At 40.2% G+C, this 17265-nt stretch overlaps 1 protein-coding gene across 5 annotated transcripts in view; it reads right to left on the reverse strand.

The window, feature by feature from the left end:
* The window catches only part of LOC148678090 (uncharacterized), a 31224-nt gene that overhangs the window by 7112 nt on the left and 6847 nt on the right, over positions 1 to 17265 (reverse strand). For 2 of the 5 annotated variants that reach the window (XM_088631592.1, XM_088631578.1), the window contains exons 5-17: positions 15283 to 15384; positions 14137 to 14325; positions 12820 to 13049; positions 12391 to 12577; positions 11753 to 11832; positions 10121 to 10217; positions 9092 to 9156; positions 8116 to 8167; positions 7193 to 7267; positions 5144 to 5230; positions 4185 to 4307; positions 3430 to 3585; positions 631 to 691 (exon numbers count right to left, since the gene is read on the reverse strand). In XM_088631592.1, the coding sequence (XP_088487718.1) occupies positions 631 to 691; positions 3430 to 3585; positions 4185 to 4307; positions 5144 to 5230; positions 7193 to 7267; positions 8116 to 8167; positions 9092 to 9156; positions 10121 to 10217; positions 11753 to 11832; positions 12391 to 12577; positions 12820 to 13049; positions 14137 to 14325; positions 15283 to 15384 (1504 nt within the window). Of the gene's footprint in view, positions 28 to 630; positions 692 to 3429; positions 3586 to 4184; positions 4308 to 5143; positions 5231 to 7192; positions 7268 to 8115; positions 8168 to 9091; positions 9157 to 10120; positions 10218 to 11752; positions 11833 to 12390; positions 12578 to 12819; positions 13050 to 14136; positions 14326 to 15282; positions 15385 to 17265 lie in introns of all 5 variants that reach the window. The other 3 variants (XM_088631574.1, XM_088631580.1, XM_088631588.1) reach the window with 3 other exon arrangements.

The raw sequence follows: 17265 nt of genomic DNA on the forward strand, positions 1-17265 counted from the left end.
CTTAACCGAAGTGGAATAATCCTGATCCTGAAAGGAAAATGCAATTAAAACAGGCAATGATTAGTGGGCAGTCCAATCTACAACAATATGTAGATACAAAAACAATAACACCTTTGTCCTTGAGTACAAAAATAAGACTTATCATTTAAGTGCAGTTATCTAAAATGAGCTGTTTCTGTGATAACAATGACCTTGGAGTGTTTTTTAACTCTGTTGTTACTGACTTTGGGTACCCTAATAATCTGGATTCAAAATTCAGAAACAATCCAAATGCACAATAACTCTGACGTTTTGAAATTTAAAAAAGCTTTTTTCTTAGAATTCAGACAATACAGTCATGCAGCACCTTTATTTCATCTCACATTTGAATTAATCCTCGTATGTATGTTACTGCTGTCAGTCTTGACATCAGACCTCATTTCATTTATGTTCCCAATCAGTTCTTTTACAGTTTCTTCCTGCTGGTAATGATCATTTTCTTAAATTTACCTTTAAAATGCCACATAAATGTTTTTATGAAAAGGGTGGATCTTAAAACTGTGCGATATGCCAGTTCTCACTTGTACTGTACAGTATATACGTGTTTGCTGCGTGTCATGGTTGAATGTTTTCATACAGTATGGCAGTTACCTTGTAGAAGGTCCTCATGCTCTTTCTGGAGTAATGTTGTCTGAAGGGACAGGGCTGTTAACTGAGTGAAGACAATACATATAACCCATGTTAACCAGACAGTCCGATAAAAAGTGAACCTGAATTAGTAGTTTGTTCAAAGCTTGATTAGGTCTGTTCACGTTCAAGAGGGATTACAGATACCAGCTGTTTGGAATATTTACAGAAAGAGTATGTGACAATTTCTGAACAACTGGAAATTGGATTCTACGTTCTGTGATAGGGCTAAAAATATTCTCATACCATGTATGTCCATTCTGCATTACTCTAGATGCCTGTGTCCTTAAGGCAACATTTATGGTAATGTATCAAGTTGTTCTCGTGTGTTCTCTCTTTCAGAGCAGAATGCAATAAGGTACTGTACATTTGCATTTCTGCTGTGCTATCTGGAGGTGTAATATACTTTTTTTCAAACTTCACTGAACTGTGCTATGGCTCTACATCCTGAAAAATGTGTTCTGAACACTTAGGAGACACAGAATGAGATGGCCTGTGTAAGGCCTTGCTGGCTCCTGACCAACCTCTAAAACCAGTCCTCACCTTGTGACTTTGGGTTCAAATACAGGCCAGTTCGCATGTGAACTCAGTTTCGGTTTTCATTTTTAGCTACTTCCCTAGCAGATATTTGTACACATCACTAAAAAGGGAACCACATTGATTGAGTGTTTCTTCAGAGACATATTTTGGAGTCTTGGAGGAACTAACACACTTAGTCTGTCAACTAAGGATGACAGACTAAGACACATGGATAGTCAACCTCTGACTTATGTTTTCATCTAACTGATGTCCACAGACACCTGGGTTCCAAGAGGAAATGCCAGCGGGTGCTCAGTAAAATTCAGAATTATGTCTCATGTATTCCAGTTATTAAATGCTCTCAATCACAGCGTTTAAGGCAATCTTACTCTTTTAAATGCACTGTGGGAGTTAACTACATGGGGGAGTCCCTGAAAGGCTACTGGTCCTGCACCAACAACTTCAAATGTCCAGTGTTACAGCCAACAGCATTCGACCTCTGATATTTCCTGTCTTTTTCCTGTATTGATGCTGATCATGACTCACAGCCACAAAAGGAGCTGATTGAAATGTCCAATACAAAAATGTGCAAATCAAATTTGCATTGGTTTCCCTATCAGAGCTCTGAATTTGAAGACGTACCTATGAGTGAGCTCTTCCATTTTGAAAGCTGTAAAAAGCAGATAAATGTGGAGAATGATCTGATTAGCTCTAACAAGAAAGACCACATACTGTTGAGTACAGCAGGTTACACCAGCCCCACCCCTCCCAGAGTGGAGTTTTACTAGACTTCATTTTTTTTATTGTCCATCATTAATCTGATCTGCAATTTATAGCCTGTGCTTGAAAAGTTGCATCACAGAAGTGTGTTAAAATAACAGCATAATAAGTTGTAAATATAAAAGTGTGGCTTCTTTCATTGAGTGTTGTTTGCTTAGTCAGAGTGAAATCATTTAGGGTTCTGGGGATTAAAATGTTTAGGAGCCCCTGACATAAGTAGCACCCATCAGAAATTCTTATTTGAGGTATTGAAAGATATAAATCAAAGCAGAGTTTTATAATAAAACAAATATCTTTGCCCATCCTTCAGCATGTACAGTTTTGAGGTCTACAATGTGAGGTCCGTTGCAGATTCTTTCTTTGCGGAATCAGGCCTTCAAGACCATCAACAATCCTGGAAATTCGGATGGCCAGAACTGCAATCTTCCTATTTACCAGAAATTCCTCTGTAGAAGATTTAGGGTTATTACCCTTCTGGAATGCAAGGTCACATATGAAAGTGCACACCTTCTTGATGTTATGCAGCCTTCAGTGGTCCTTCTGTAAGGTAAAGCTGCCCATGTGCCGTCTCAGAACTTCGTCTATGAACAACACTGTCTCGGGATCTTGTAATATAAGATAAGCCTGAAAAGGCTTTATTATTTTTAGAAATATTTAAGGCTCTGATACTGAGACAGACATGCTTTTGCGAAGTTCCCAGATATTTAACACAATGTAAGCTTCCCAGCACAGCCTGACAGAAGACTTGGCATTGTGGATATGGCAAGTCTCTAAGTGATGTCACCACAAACCAGCAGGCACCCAGCATGCCTCAGGAGTTGCCATGGCACCAATGGCCTTGGCTGACGCATCCTAACCCTGCTCTAGTGGCACTTAGCTAATTGCTCTATCTCAGGGAATCCTACACACAGTCAGCTAGAGAGATGACCCAGGTTTGAACTAGTAACATCTAGGCAACAGAGCATTTTTACTCCTTAGACCAAGAAGCAAGGTTAGTCTTCTTGAATTTACCTAATGTCTACTGGATTTCCCTAGTCGAACTGACCCATAACACCATACTTTGTATAGGAGGTTTGTACAGGCTACATGCACCTTGTGTGGCTACCAGAATTCTAGTTTCTAAACAATTTATTTGAAAACAATATTTTTGGCATATCTGCTGTATGATGTAACAGTAAACAGATTTACAGTATTAATTTCCTTTTAGGAAGAGCCATATTCAAGTAATGTCAGATTTGTATTTGCTTAGAAGAAAACAACAGTAAAGTCATATCAAACGAGGACTATTTTAACATTTCCTGTAGGAATCTGAATCCTTGTATTTTGTTCTATAAAAGTCTGAGCTGGGAAAAAAAAACATGGGAAAGGATTCTATGTGAACATGGCTCATGGAGTCTTTATAATTTTGTATCAGAGCTATGAATACAGAAATAGTGACCAATCTTAAAAATGAAGACCGCCTACCGACTTGTTCTTTGAGTGAATGGCCTCTTTAAGAGTTGCAACTTCCTCTCTCAGTGCAACAAGTTGTTCTCGCCGGGCACTTTCCTGGATCTTCCTGTTCTCCCCTCTCAGGGAGGTCAGACGTGTTTCGTTGGTCTTAATAATATCTATGCAGTTCTGAAATTAAGTCGATTGATAACACATGCTAAACAACTGCAACATCCTTCCCTGCATTGATCTTCCATCTGTTCAGTTTCCTCCTTCCTTTTTGCATTCTTTCTCCCCAACCGCAAATCATGCATTTCAACCTGGTGTTCAAATAGCCTGACCTGTCTGTCCGAGTGGTTAATGTTGTTACTATGGAACCTGTCTGTGACTTCATGTGTTTGATACATGCGAACACCAAGGTGTTGAAAGAGCAAAGCTACCAAATTTACAGCAGCAGTAAAAGTTTAACAAATTCTGTTATTAAAGTTTTTTTTACACATTTACCAGTTTCACACAAAAGTGGCCTAAGCAATAATATATAAAATAGCCATCACTAGAATAGTTTCATGTTAAAATATCGCTGATGTATTCAAACAAAGGGACTGAGCGTGCCTACTAAAACCCGTAGAAATTCACAAACATTTCTACATTGCTAAATACTTGCACACATGCTGCCATATAGGTTCTGTTTTAAATGTTCATATTAAACTCTCCAGATGAATATATTCTATTTAGGTTGAGTGGTAATGAGGAGCAGAAGTGTGAAGTCTCCACCAGATAAATCTAACCTTCAGAAGTCTTGTTCGGTTCACCCATTTTACAGCATCCATGTCTTCTGGCTTGTCCGAGTCTTCAGAGAGTACCTGACAGGCCTTCCTGAGGTGTTGCAGTTCAATTACTAGGGCAGTAATCTACTCAGAAAAATATAAAACACATATCGTCTTTGAAGATGTACTGGACACATTAATAGAAATATCAATATAGGAAATTACGTGATTTTTCTATCCGAGTCAAAAACCAACGGAGCAATACACTATAATGCTGTATACCCTCCTCAGGGCTAGTTTCAGATCCAAGCCTGATTGAGGCTGGACAGAATAAGGCAGAGAAAACAATGTGCTTCCTTGAAGCGAGTTTGTTGGAATTCTATGCAAGCTTATTAACGCCACAGAGAAAAAAAAAATTGTGTGTTTAAACAAGAGTGTAGTGAGAAAGTTATTGCGTTTATACATGAAGAATAGCATAGTTTCGAAAGCTGTGTCATTTCTACTTTGCACAGAACTGGCAAAAACAACACAGGTTGAATCCAGGAATGCTCACTGACATTATGTTGTACTTCATGTATACAAAAAACAGTACACATGCTCCTGTAGATTATTTTTATTTCTATAAAGAGGAGTGCGATGATAGTCTTCTGTTGTTTAATTCAATGCTACTTTGCATGGGACAATATTACAGAATATGTAATACAAGATATTAATATAGTAAGCAATACTGTTCACAAATTAACTATTGCTTTTAAATGCAATGCTATCTAGTATAAATGCAATAATTTTCTTGTTTAAACACAATACTATCTTGTATAAATGCAATACGTTTCTTAAATGCAACAAAACATTCTCTGTGGCGCTAATAAGCTTCTGTACCTTTCTTGTGTTCTTATGTTCTTATGACTTGTTTTACTAATTCCTCTGTCCTTTTTATATATAATTTTATGATCTGGCAGGTGTGCCTCTCCTGCAATTACCTGTTTGATACTCAGTTGTTCATCTTCTGTCTGGAAGCAGTGGTCATCCAGAAAAATATTAGTTTCATTCGCCCATTTTTCACAATCCTGAAAACAACCAAAAACATGCCATAGTGAAATCAAAGTATAAGCCAAGAAAGGAAAAAAAAATTATCCTGTAGTTCCTACACATACAGGTAACTGTGATACGCCTTTGAATCACCAAAGTAAACAAAATGAAAAATAAAATATTTAATTTTGTTTATTTTGATACCAGTTGCACAAGCAGTTGAATTCAAGCCCAGTGAGATTTTGCTAATAGCATTTTTAACACTCACTGAATAGAGAAAGACATGAAATATCAAGGATCTGGAGGTTATTGAAGTGACTGCAGCTCTTAAAACTAAAATTTCTACACAGATTTCTATGCAGTTTCTATGCGATGGGAAATGTGTCTGTTTTCCTGCAGTGGGTCCATGAAACACTGTCCAATTGCTGTATTTGCTGATTTTTTGGGATTATAGAGGAGTCTTGCTTGGGGACACCATTCATTTGCTGCCTTGAGTCCTAATATACAGTACAATGTGTTCTAGGCCTGTTTACTGTCCAGTGGTTGGTATTGCTGCCTCACAATGCTGGAGCCCTGGGTTCAGTTCTGGACCTGGGGTGCTATCTGCATGGAGATCTCCCCATATTTGCGTGTGTTTACTCTGGATGCTCCAGTTCCCACCCACACACCAAAGACATACTGGTAGGTACGTCTGGGACAACTAGCCCTGGTGTGAGTATGTGCATGTCTGTGTGTTCCCTCCGATTGATTGGTGTCCCGACCAGGGTGTACCCTGCCTTGTGCCCATTGCTTGCCAGGATAGGCTCTGGCTCCCCTGCAACCCAGGATGAAGTGATTAGAAAATGGAGGGATGGGTAAGGGATGTATTGTGTTAAGGACTACACAGTGGCGGTTTCAGCTGCATTGAGTTTGCTTTCTTCTCCGTGTGGGTTTCTATCCAGTGCTCCGGTTCCCTCCCACATTTGAAAACATGCACAGGGCTCACTGACAACGCCAAACAGTCCCCCATGTGCGGGTGTGAATACATGTGTGTCCCATCCAAAGTGTATCCTGCAGGCTCTGTGCCTGCTTAGTCTAGCTCACTGCAACCTGCTATGAAAAAGCAGTCCGTGGAAATGGACAGACTGCATTATGTTGATTCAAATAAGCTATAACAAAAGCTATAACAAGGGAGGGATGACAACAGGCAAGTTCAATCAACCTCAGCCATCGGTTGCTTATAATCAATGAGGAAATCCTAATTTCTTCTCTTAAACATGATAAATACTATACATTACCCCCTTCTTTCCCTGGCGTATGTCTTGTACATCCCTCCTCCACCCCTGCAGCTGCGCCTAGGCTACTCCTCACTCTGCATGGGGGTCCCAGCCTCCCCGTCCTGTGGCCAGGAGGTTAGACCTCAGCCAAGCAGGTAAAACCACACTATTGTTACTTAACATACTCAATAAACCTTTTAATATACCTAATTCTTAACTGTTGTCACTCCTAGAGAAATGTGAATTTGATGTAAACTGTGAAAGACTGGATTCATTAGCACAGGTTTCATTAACACGGTCACTGACTTGGCCAGTAGTTCAGGAAAATGTCAACAGAAAGGAAACCGAGCTACAGGGGAGGTCTGGCGGGACCAAGAGAGGCCGGGGTGTCGTGCAGAGGGGAGAACAGCACAATAGCAAGACAGACTGAGGCAACATGCCAATGTGCAACAAAACTGACCCTCTTTACGAGACGGGGGATAAAAACTGGCTAAATTCCCCCTGCGCGAAAGTGGCTCAGCTCCATGGACTGGAGCAGAGAAGAGAAATGAACTATGAAATGATCAGGGAGTTAGAAGGGGTAGATTTCTGCAAATTTCTGCAAATCTGGAAAAGAAGCACCTTTACAGGTAGCAATATTCTAGTTCAAGAGCTGTCATCTCCAGTACTCCAGTCCTTAAAACAGAGCTCAGTCACTTTCCCAGTTAAATTCAATATCGAGTCACCGATTTAACGTTTTCTTACCAGCAGAGGATGGTCCTGAAAAAGTGCCGGGGTAGAGCCCGTCAGGACTAGAGCAGCCCTGTCCTGCTTTAGTGACTCCATTTTAGAAAAATAAATGATTATGATTATTGATAGGAGTGAAGCAGAAAAGATTTTAAAAAGATTTCACTTTTGACTGAAGCAACTTTGAATCTTCCAAACTCATAGCGATTTTTGGACATAAAGTCATTTTAATACTTTTTTTCAGAATTTGGAAGAATATTAGCACCAGTATATCAATTCAAATATGCAATCTGTAGGCTAAGCACCCAAGGAACAGCGATGCCCGTCTCAAAGCAGGATGCACACGGTCATGAGACAATCTTGTGCAAAACTCTGTTTCTCTTGCAGCTCAAGAAACAAGCTTGCAAGCTCATGGGATGTGTGTCTTGCTCTACTATCACTAAACAAATCTGTTTTTGTCTTATTGGTTAATGTGGTGAGATGCTTTTTTCCCTTCGCTACAGATCAAAAATGAAACAAAATGTTTAAATGCAGGAGTTGGAACGTCCACTGTGTTAATTCTGCACGGCCCTCCCTCTCTGCACTGACAGATGTCTTTCCCCTTGTGCTCAGTCCAAGGTGCTGACTGAGTGAAAAACAAACATTGGATCCAGGACACGGAAATAAATGTCTGTACTATGTTTGCTGTGAAGCCAGAGGAGAGAAGAACACTTTATGGCCAGCTACCAGATGTGTGATTAAAGAGATGTTATAAACAATTAAAATTATGGTATTCTGCAGAAAAACATAATACAATTATAAATTATATTGGATTTTTATGTAATATTTCAGATTGCATGTTCTGGGGTTGTGTAAGCAGAGACTGCACTGTGTATAAATTGAGAAGGTTTTAAGGTGTTGGGGTTGCCCAGCAAACATGGATTATTATATCAAACCCGCACCTGGCTGAGACTTAGTGCATCTTCCTCTTGGAATTCAAGATGAACCGGTGGCCTGAAAGAGATTTACTGACATGATAACCACACAGTCAAGGGGTCAAGCTCAGTTCGTACTTGTGCATTGATTTTCATGGTGAACACCATCTCAAAGGGCTTTATGTGGCTGTGTTGTCTGTGTAAAGCTGCTGTTGCACTGCAATTTCCCTCACGGGATCAATAAAGTATCTATCTATCAATCTATCTATCTATCAAGTCATGTTAGAGCATGCCAGGGCACTGCAAAGTGCAGCCCCATAGCCAGTTTGCAAAATATAAATAGGACAACCTCACAATCCACCGGCATGGGCAACAATCTAACATGCAGTAAACCACACGTCTTCCTTTATCAGAACATACACCACACTGGTTATAATAAAGGCCACTGGTAAACAAAAAGCCAGAGTAACTGCATCAAACACAATGAGTTAGAATTACCAAAGGATCTGGATTCTTTCTAAGAAATGGGAGTTTGCAAAATTAAGCAATTGCAATGTGACGTCCAGAGGAACTCTGAGGTGTTTCTTAGTTCACAAGTGTAGCATACCATAAAAGAAAGTGTTTTTTTTAAGTAAGCCAGGGTTATAGTAGAATAAAACTAAAGGTGAGAAACAGTACAAAAAAATCAACATGTTAAACTTTCATACAAGCACAAGAACCTTTCATAAGAACTTTTACTGACGAGAGGAGGCCATTAGTCCAAGGTCTTCTGGAAATCAGTTATTTATTGAACCAATGATCTTGTCCAGCTGTTTCTTGAAAACAACATGGCTGGGTAGCCTGTTCCACCCTTGATGTACAGTAGATACAAAATGATAACTGTGATAAGTAGTCCTGGATGTCAATAAAATGAGTACCTATGGTAACTATTTTGCAATAAAGGGAGTTTTTTTCCTCGCTGAATGAACTGCACATCTTTTACAATAATATTTAAAAAACTTACCCAGGATAGCTTTCTGATTTCACTGCATCTAACACCATCTGTTTCAGTCTGAACTGTGAGGATGCCTGAAACAGCAGCAGAAATTTCCGTTACTGTTTTACATTATCCAGCGGAACCTCAGTACCTTTTCCATACTGTACCAGCAGAAAAAAAGCTTAATGCTTTCACCACATAGGCAGGGTTGTATGAAGAACTGAGGATTGTGACAATCTAGCTGGTAGTGTTACTGTTTTCAATAGATTTTTTCTTTTCTCCAGAAACCTTTGGCCAATTGTAGAGTCAGGGCCAGTGAATTTAATCCTTCATAATAAGGAAATGTGACATCATTTTCTTGGCAGAAAATTTCAGTCGTAAGGCAGAAATATTAGAAGTGCAGATTCAGCCAGACTTAAATTGCACAGGAATATGGGCAGGAGAAGGTAAAAAAACATGAAGCCACACTGATTTCAACTGGTTCTTCCAAAACAGGATATACTGAGAAAAAACTGGAGAAGGGCTTTTAAGCAGAGGACTTCAATCAGAAAAAAAGACAAACACGAAAGAGATTCTCTTACACAATTTCAAGAGAACTCTTGTAAGACAAGACAATGTATCTCTGCATCTGCTTTTAAACAAATATTGTCCAGTTGGTACTTTTCCTACCGTTTCATCCATTTAGAATGAAAAAAGTAGCATTATGAAATATCACATAGGAAACATTTTTGACAATTTGGCAAATTAAAGCAATCACTGTAAGGAAATAAAATGGCAAAAAGTAAGGTTAATAGGGATAGATTGCGGCTGTCTGAATTGGCCGTATCCACAGAAATGTCAAATTAAGAAACACCGAACAGCTACAGCATGCAAGCTTTTGGCCACATCAGTTTGAATTATTATTTCCCCTAACTGGCTTCCAAACAAATACATCTGTGGTTTTGAGGTAATTCATGTTGCCTAGCCTTGAATGTATTGTACATATCATTACATATTGTTAGTTGATACGATATTTTCATCCACTGCCAGGTCTAGTGAAACTGCAACACCTCTTACCAATTGGGAAAGGAACTCTCTGTGGTTTTTAAGTATTCCAATCATTTCTCCCCAGTCAGCACTTTCGATAATTCTCCTTTCATGCTGCTCAAGAAACCTCAGGAATAAAGACAGAGCATAGTATTTGGTTAAATGATTATCCAAAGAAACATTCTCTAATGGAAAATGAAATCAGTTCAGCAATTGAAAAAATAAGAGAGCATGGTTCCAGGTAAGCATTAGAATTAGAAACAAAACTATGGCAACAAGAGTTAAATATATGTACTGTATGTGTTTGAGTTTAAAATGGTGTCCCTTCTGGGCAGCACAATGGTGCAGTGGTAAGCATGGCTGCCCTGCAGCACTGGGGCCCTGTGCTGCATCAATTCCTGAGGTGCTGTCTGCATGGAGTGTGTTCACGTGAGTCTCCTCTGGGTGCTTTGGCTTCCTCCCACAGTCCAAAAAACATACTGGTAGGCCTATTGGCTTTTGTGAAAATTGCCCCTGGTGTGAGTGTGTGCGAGTTTGTGCCCTGCGATGGACTGGCCCCCTGTCCAGGGTGTACCCTGCCTTGTGCCCACTGCTTGCCAGGATAGGCTCTGGCTCCCCTGCTACCCAGAACTGGATGAAGTGATTAGAAAATGGAGGGATGGGTGAGGGATGTATTACGTTAAGGACTGCACAGTGGTGGTTTCAGCTGCATGGAGTTTGCTTTCTTCTCCGTGTGGGTTTCTATGCAGTGCTCCGGTTCCCTCCCACATTTTAAAACATGCACAGGGCTCACTGACAACAGCCCTCCATGTGCGGGTGTGAGTGAATACATGTGTGTCCCATCTATGTTTTACAGAGGGCTATGGGATGCCTAGGCCGAAATGGTGCTAAATAGAAAAACTTGTATTGTTGTACTGTTGTACAGAAATCTTGTAATCTTAATACTTACATATATTTTCCCTGTCATTTGTACTTACTCATATACAGTAACTTGCTTATAAGGTCTTTAGTCTTTTAACTTGCTTGTATAATCTCTGCATCTTTTTGCTGTACATCAGCTGAATGTCCTAAACACCTAATGAAAAGGCCTTTCAAAACCTGCAATAATTAGATGCTGTGCATATCAAATTAATATTTCAGCTGATGGTTTTTCGGCACCTTTTGCAATTGCTGTTAACAGATGACATCAGTGCCTGTGAGAGATAGAGAGAGTTTCTTCCTGCTTCTCAGATTCAGGTTGCCAAACCAGCAGATCTGAGTAAAAGTTAGAACCGATTCAAGGAAGTACCAGGAGAACAAAATCAACAATGAGTCATCGACCTTAACAAAACTTAAGCTTCCGTAAGAAAAAAAGACACCATGGACCTTTTCTGAGGATCAGGTTAGTACAGGCTTCAAAATTAAGCTTGGAGTCCAGTACAGTCCCCAAGTACTTGTATACAAGTAGTTCTACTCGCTCCACTGAATCTCCCCCCATGTAGGTTAGGGTGGGTAGGGGTGTTTTTCCTGAAGTCAATTATCATGTCTTTGGTCTAGGAAACGTTTAGCTTGAGGGGGTTTTGTTCACACATGGTGGCAAACTCATTAACGACTGGTCCATGGCTCCACTCGTTTGCTTGTAGCTGTCAAGCTACAGAGGTGTCAGCAAATTAAGGGACTTACAGCTCTAGTTTCAGCTTCAGACTTGTCAGCTGCCCTGTAATCTTCCTCAAATCTTCAAATGCCTCTAGGAGTTTACTGGTCTTTAGAAAACAAAAATGAAACATCTTGCATTACTGTTGTAGGCAGAAATAGGCGATGAGGTATTTTTTAAAGATGAAACGTCTTCTTTATGGATTTCCAAGGCTGTAAGTACAGTCAAATTTTCTGTCTGGGGCTTATGCTCAAAGTGCAACTCAGCAGTGAAAAAGGAATAAATACCTTTTGTCACTGCTGATCCCAGAGGAATGCAAGACCATCAACACAAAACCCATGTGTCACAAGGGCCCCTTAGTAAAACGTCTGGAAAAACAGAAGAGCCTGTGGCTTTATCATTGCAGTGAATGATTTACAGTCTTGCCTCATACAGGGTATCAAATAACAGTTCCAGGGAACTAACATGGAAGTCCACCTTTAAAAGAAGCCATAGCCATAGCGCTTTCTGTCCTCTTTCATTCTACAAATCAAATGCTTTATTAACCTAGCACACCCATTAACCTCATGATCAAAATGCTTCCATTTCAAAGTCTGTTCAGTTGCGGAATTTCATTATTGCTTTGGGGTTTTCTTTAAGACACGCAAAAATTGCGTCAAGTTGTTACCATAAGCACCTCCTTTTCCCGCCGCAGCTCAGTGGGCAGCGGAGGTGTAGTAGCGGTAACAGTGCCTGCAGGTCTCTCCGTCCTGCGCTCTTCCTTCAGGAGCCCTAATTGAGCTCTCACGTGTCTCAGCTCTCTCTGCACCCGCTCACAATCGCAGCATGCTTTCGTCTCCCGCTCCCCGGCTCCGCTAAATGATTCACAGATGTGGGGGAAAAAAAACCTTGAAACAATCCTCTGGCCACTGCCAGAAGTAAGATTCTATAACGGCTTTCTCATGATTGGTTTTGACTCTAAACATTGTAATGAAACAGGAAGCAAGGAAGAGTTAAACCTATCCAAAGTAGGAAAGGTCTGCTGTAGGTGAATGAAAAAAAAGCGAACCTTTTCGGGAAAATAAAATATTCCACATGAAAAAAAACAGTAAGATACCTGTTTATTTCATGTTTGGAGTCCCAGTTCCCACTTTGGGGAGATTTATTCATCCTCAGCTGCTCCAGAAGCTGAACTTTCTGACGGATCAGCTGTTCTCTCTCAGACTCCAGTGCCCTGATCCTGACAGCAGAGATGTTCCGCTCGCTTTCTAGTTGAGCAATCTGCTTCTCAGATGACATCATTTTTTGTCGCAGCAATGTTAAGTCGTGTAAGATGTTTTCGTTGACCTAGATGAAATAATGTTAGAAACTCTTTACCAGAAATTGGCCTTTTTTTGTCATTCCAAAAACCTAAGAAGTAACAAAAACACAAAATTAAAAGCAACAGAGATTTCTGGAACTCTGATGACATTCGTTGGTCTGGTTATGTTGTTTAGGACGCAATTCTGTTTTTGTTTTTGTCTTACCATTTCTCTTTTGAGCCTAAGACCATTTCCTCAGCAGTGAGAAGGGAGAAAAGCAGGGAGAGGGGTGTGGGTCTGTCTCTTCTGATGTGGAAAAGACAGACCTACCTTAGGTTGCGGCCTGTGTAACAAATACGCCCCTGCGTATACCAGGGATCTCAGCCGCCCAGGCTGAGGTAGGTCTCCTTTAGCTCAGCCGGCCGGAGACCTGGGTTCGCACCCAGGCAGTGAAGGACGAGCTGGCAGGGCAGGAGCGGCAAGGAAACCCCAAGAACCATTACACCTGTCATAAGGCAAATGTCCCATCTTTACATCTGTGCATTGAATCCAGCACAGGAGAAGTCCATATCAGCTTTCTGGAGTCAAGGCTTGCCTACTGCCTTGTCTACTTAAGAGATGCAGAAAATGTCTTCTTAAGGTCTGAGGAGGTGGAAGTCAGTAGGTGCCAGGAAAAAGCTGAGGCGAGGGAGCTCCTGTATCTCTCACCTTTAACACTACAGGTGCTTGTACAGTAGGGTGTGGATGGACTGGCATTATTGTGCAGCAAGATGGCTCTCTGACACAGACGGCAGAGGACACAGCCCTTTCTGATCAGACCTGTGAACACCTGCAAGAGCTCTGGCTTTACTAAAAACATCAACAGACCAGGTTTTGCATAGAGCACAGGCAAATGTCTGGAATGATGTCAGGTCAGTGTTAATGCAGTATGGCCAGGGTTTCAACATAGTAGATGTTCCTCTTGTTGACGTGAATTGCAGGTGTAAGGAATTTTGGGGTACAATCTGTTTTGTGTGCAGGGGCATACTGGGGGCAGAATAAATGACACTATACTACTGGTGTCTGTTTACTGAAAATAAAGCTATATGTTGGCTTTGTACTGAGAAAAAAGATTAGAAGAAGGAAAGAATTACCTGTCTACTGCTTTTGAGTTCTGTGTCTGTCTGGAGCTTTTCCTTCTCCAGTGCATGCTGCTGGCATCGCGCCTGGAAGAGATCTGACCGAAGATTTGACACCTCAGACTCCAGTGTCTCTCTGCTTTTCTCTGTCATCTTCAGGTGTGATGAAAGATCCTGGACAGACTGTTCAAGATTGCATTTTTCCTAGAGAGTAAAACTGACATACAATACCTAGGAAAAGTATTCACACCCTTGCATATTTTCACAATTCTCTGTAAGGTCCCTCAGATACTGTTGGTAGGAAATTGCACCAAGTGGGTGTTCAAAGCTGGTAAAGACTTGCAACTGTACTTGGTGAAAGCACTCTGCAGGAGTTACAGCTGTCTTTGTCAATAGGTTTGCACACTTGTTTTCACACTGGGATAGTGCAAGTTTTGCCTTTCCCTATTGGAAAATAAAGATAAAATAAATAAAAGCTCCATTTATTAAAGAAAGAAAGTACGATGTTTTTAAAAATGTTTTTTTTCTTTTTGGATTTTTTTTGCATTAATATCATGAATATGATTTTATACAAACTGTTAAAAACATCGTGTTCACCACTATTGTGCAACAAGTATTTTGTTTATTGTTTCAACAGCACTTAATGTCTCAATAAATGTGGGTCCCAACTTTTGCTTCTCTTCTAAGATGACTTCACATACTTTCTCTTCTTAGCCATCGGTCCACACTTCGCCACATTATTCCCTATACTCTCCCGATTCTTCACAATAGTGTTTGATGTAGAAATCGGGATATTCAGACGTTTTTTTTTTAACGTTTTTTCACGTTCACACGTGAGAATCCACCTCACATAATATAGAGACTTTTTCTTTGAGGGAAATGGTCTTCCTTTCATTCTTCCACTCCATGTTAGGCTTTAAAACACATATTCGATTAAAAAAACTCACAACGCACACAAAGACAACCATACAGCACAAACACTAAAACAGTAATGGCAGACGGCCGACAGCCGAGGAGGAGTTGTTTTGGTTGGGACTGGAAGAAAAATGACATACATAACGGGAAAACGTAAATACCGGTAAAGTAAATACAGAGTTCGACAGTATATCTATTAGGAATTGTGGTAATATTGGAATCTACATAATAAGCAAATCATGTTACCTTCAACAGGTGACTGTTTTCCAAAGATAACACAATCATCTCTGATGTCCTCTTAAGGTTCTCCCCAAGCGAGTCTTGATCGATGGTGACTTGCGTTTTCTCCTAACAAAGAGTGTCAAAAAGGCACTGAGGTAATGGGAGGAACTGCTTACTGATTTTTTACGTTTTTAATTCTCCGGTTGAAAGTGTTTAGCTCTGTGTCTCAGGCCCTGATCTTTGTTAACTTTGGCATTGAAGACATCTCTCAAGTGTAGAAAGGCTGATCATGTTGAAAACGCAGACCTAGGGCCTCAATGGCTGAATCTGTAAAATAATATGAGCCAGGGCCTCAATGCCCGTTAAGTCAAGAAAGGGGGCAACAGATTGGAGATTTCCTGTCATGTCAGAGCCTCCTAGTTACACAAACCCAAAGTATTTACCTAGCAAGATCATGTTCCTTTTATACGTAGACAAGAGCATCACATTAAAACTCTCATATATAGGCTTCTACCACATGAAATACACAAGGATACCCACTGGACTTTAGCCACGTTTGTTGTGATGGTAACTATGAAGTCATCTGGCAGCCACTATGCGACTGTGGAATCCTATTCAGAATTTCCTATGCTCGCCCTTAACAGGGAAAAGGACAAAGAGGATGTTCTCACCCTAGGCGGTTTAGGTCTCTCTCAATACCCAGCCAGCTCTAGGCCACTAACAAAATCCATCTAAAGTAACTCAGGGGTGACCCTGGAGGTTGTCAAACTGCTTCTCTACTTTGGTAGCCATCTGTCCCAAACTGTAGACATTGATGTAGAGATCTAGTGCTCCAATGCTGCCTTTGCAAAACTGATCCAATGTTCATTAACTATAAGGGCACAAAAAGTCAGGTCATTATATCCACAATCCTCTACTGATATGACAATTGTGTAATCAACGGGCGGGACATTAAGTCATTTCAGCATTACTGCCAAAAGGCCCTTCTGTATCAAATTGTAAGAATCTCTGATCCAAAGTCAGTGTGCTTGCAGAAGCAAAAGTGTGCAACACTGAGTCAGTAGTCATACGTTAATTGTATTTGTAATGATTGATTTGCATTATTCAGTGCAGTTCGTTCCAAATGATACAAAATTGATGACAAGACCTCATTGTCTACAGGTAAAGTGCAGTGTGGTTGACTTGCAGGTTGCCATTATAAAGGAAGTGTTTATACCCTTTGCAACTCCTATTTACAGTATGTCCTCTCTGTATGGCACTAAATTCTACCTTGCTGTTTGTTTCTGTTTTTTGAGTGCCTAGATGACTACTTGGCAGGAGAATTGACAGTTTGACAAAATGCAGGTCTGAAAAAATACCTCTCTACCCTGAGAGGAGGAGAGCAGTGTTGTATTAAGATCTCAGACCTACCATATAAAGCATCAGAGTTCCCACCCCTGGGACATTTCCTGTTTTTTAACTGAGAGAAGTCGGCTCGGCTAGACTCTTTCTCCTGTACTAGAGTATACCGCAAATACTAGAAGAAATTAACTTACATACGAACCAAGAAAACATATATACAATATGTTATAAAAATAGAAGAGTTGTTTTAGAAAATATATTGATATGGACAATAAAGTACAAGAAAGAGAATCATGTTGCAATATAATTTAATCTTTTATTAGATTTGCCAATTAGACTAAATAAATAAGTAGATTTAACACTTTTTTTAAATGGTCTATAGGTATAAACCTCTCCATGTGGACAGTGACAGGTTTTAAATATCTAGAATAATTAAAACTGTTCTTTTGGGGGATGATGATTCCTAAACATGAATGCAGAAACATTTCTAATTATCCAGTGGCAAAGTAAAAAGAACGTGGCTGGATGGATATACAGTATGTGGTATATCAGCTGAAAGAAACTATGAACACGATCACATTTTACATTTAAATCTAATTGGAAATTATGGATGGATGGAAATTTGTATAGTTGCCTTAACTCTAAAGCCTTCTTAAATCATCACAG

This window comes from Lepisosteus platostomus, chromosome 1, assembly GCF_059453375.1.
Source record: "Lepisosteus platostomus isolate fLepPlt1 chromosome 1, fLepPlt1.hap1, whole genome shotgun sequence".
NCBI classification, from domain to species: Eukaryota; Metazoa; Chordata; class Actinopteri; order Semionotiformes; family Lepisosteidae; genus Lepisosteus; species Lepisosteus platostomus.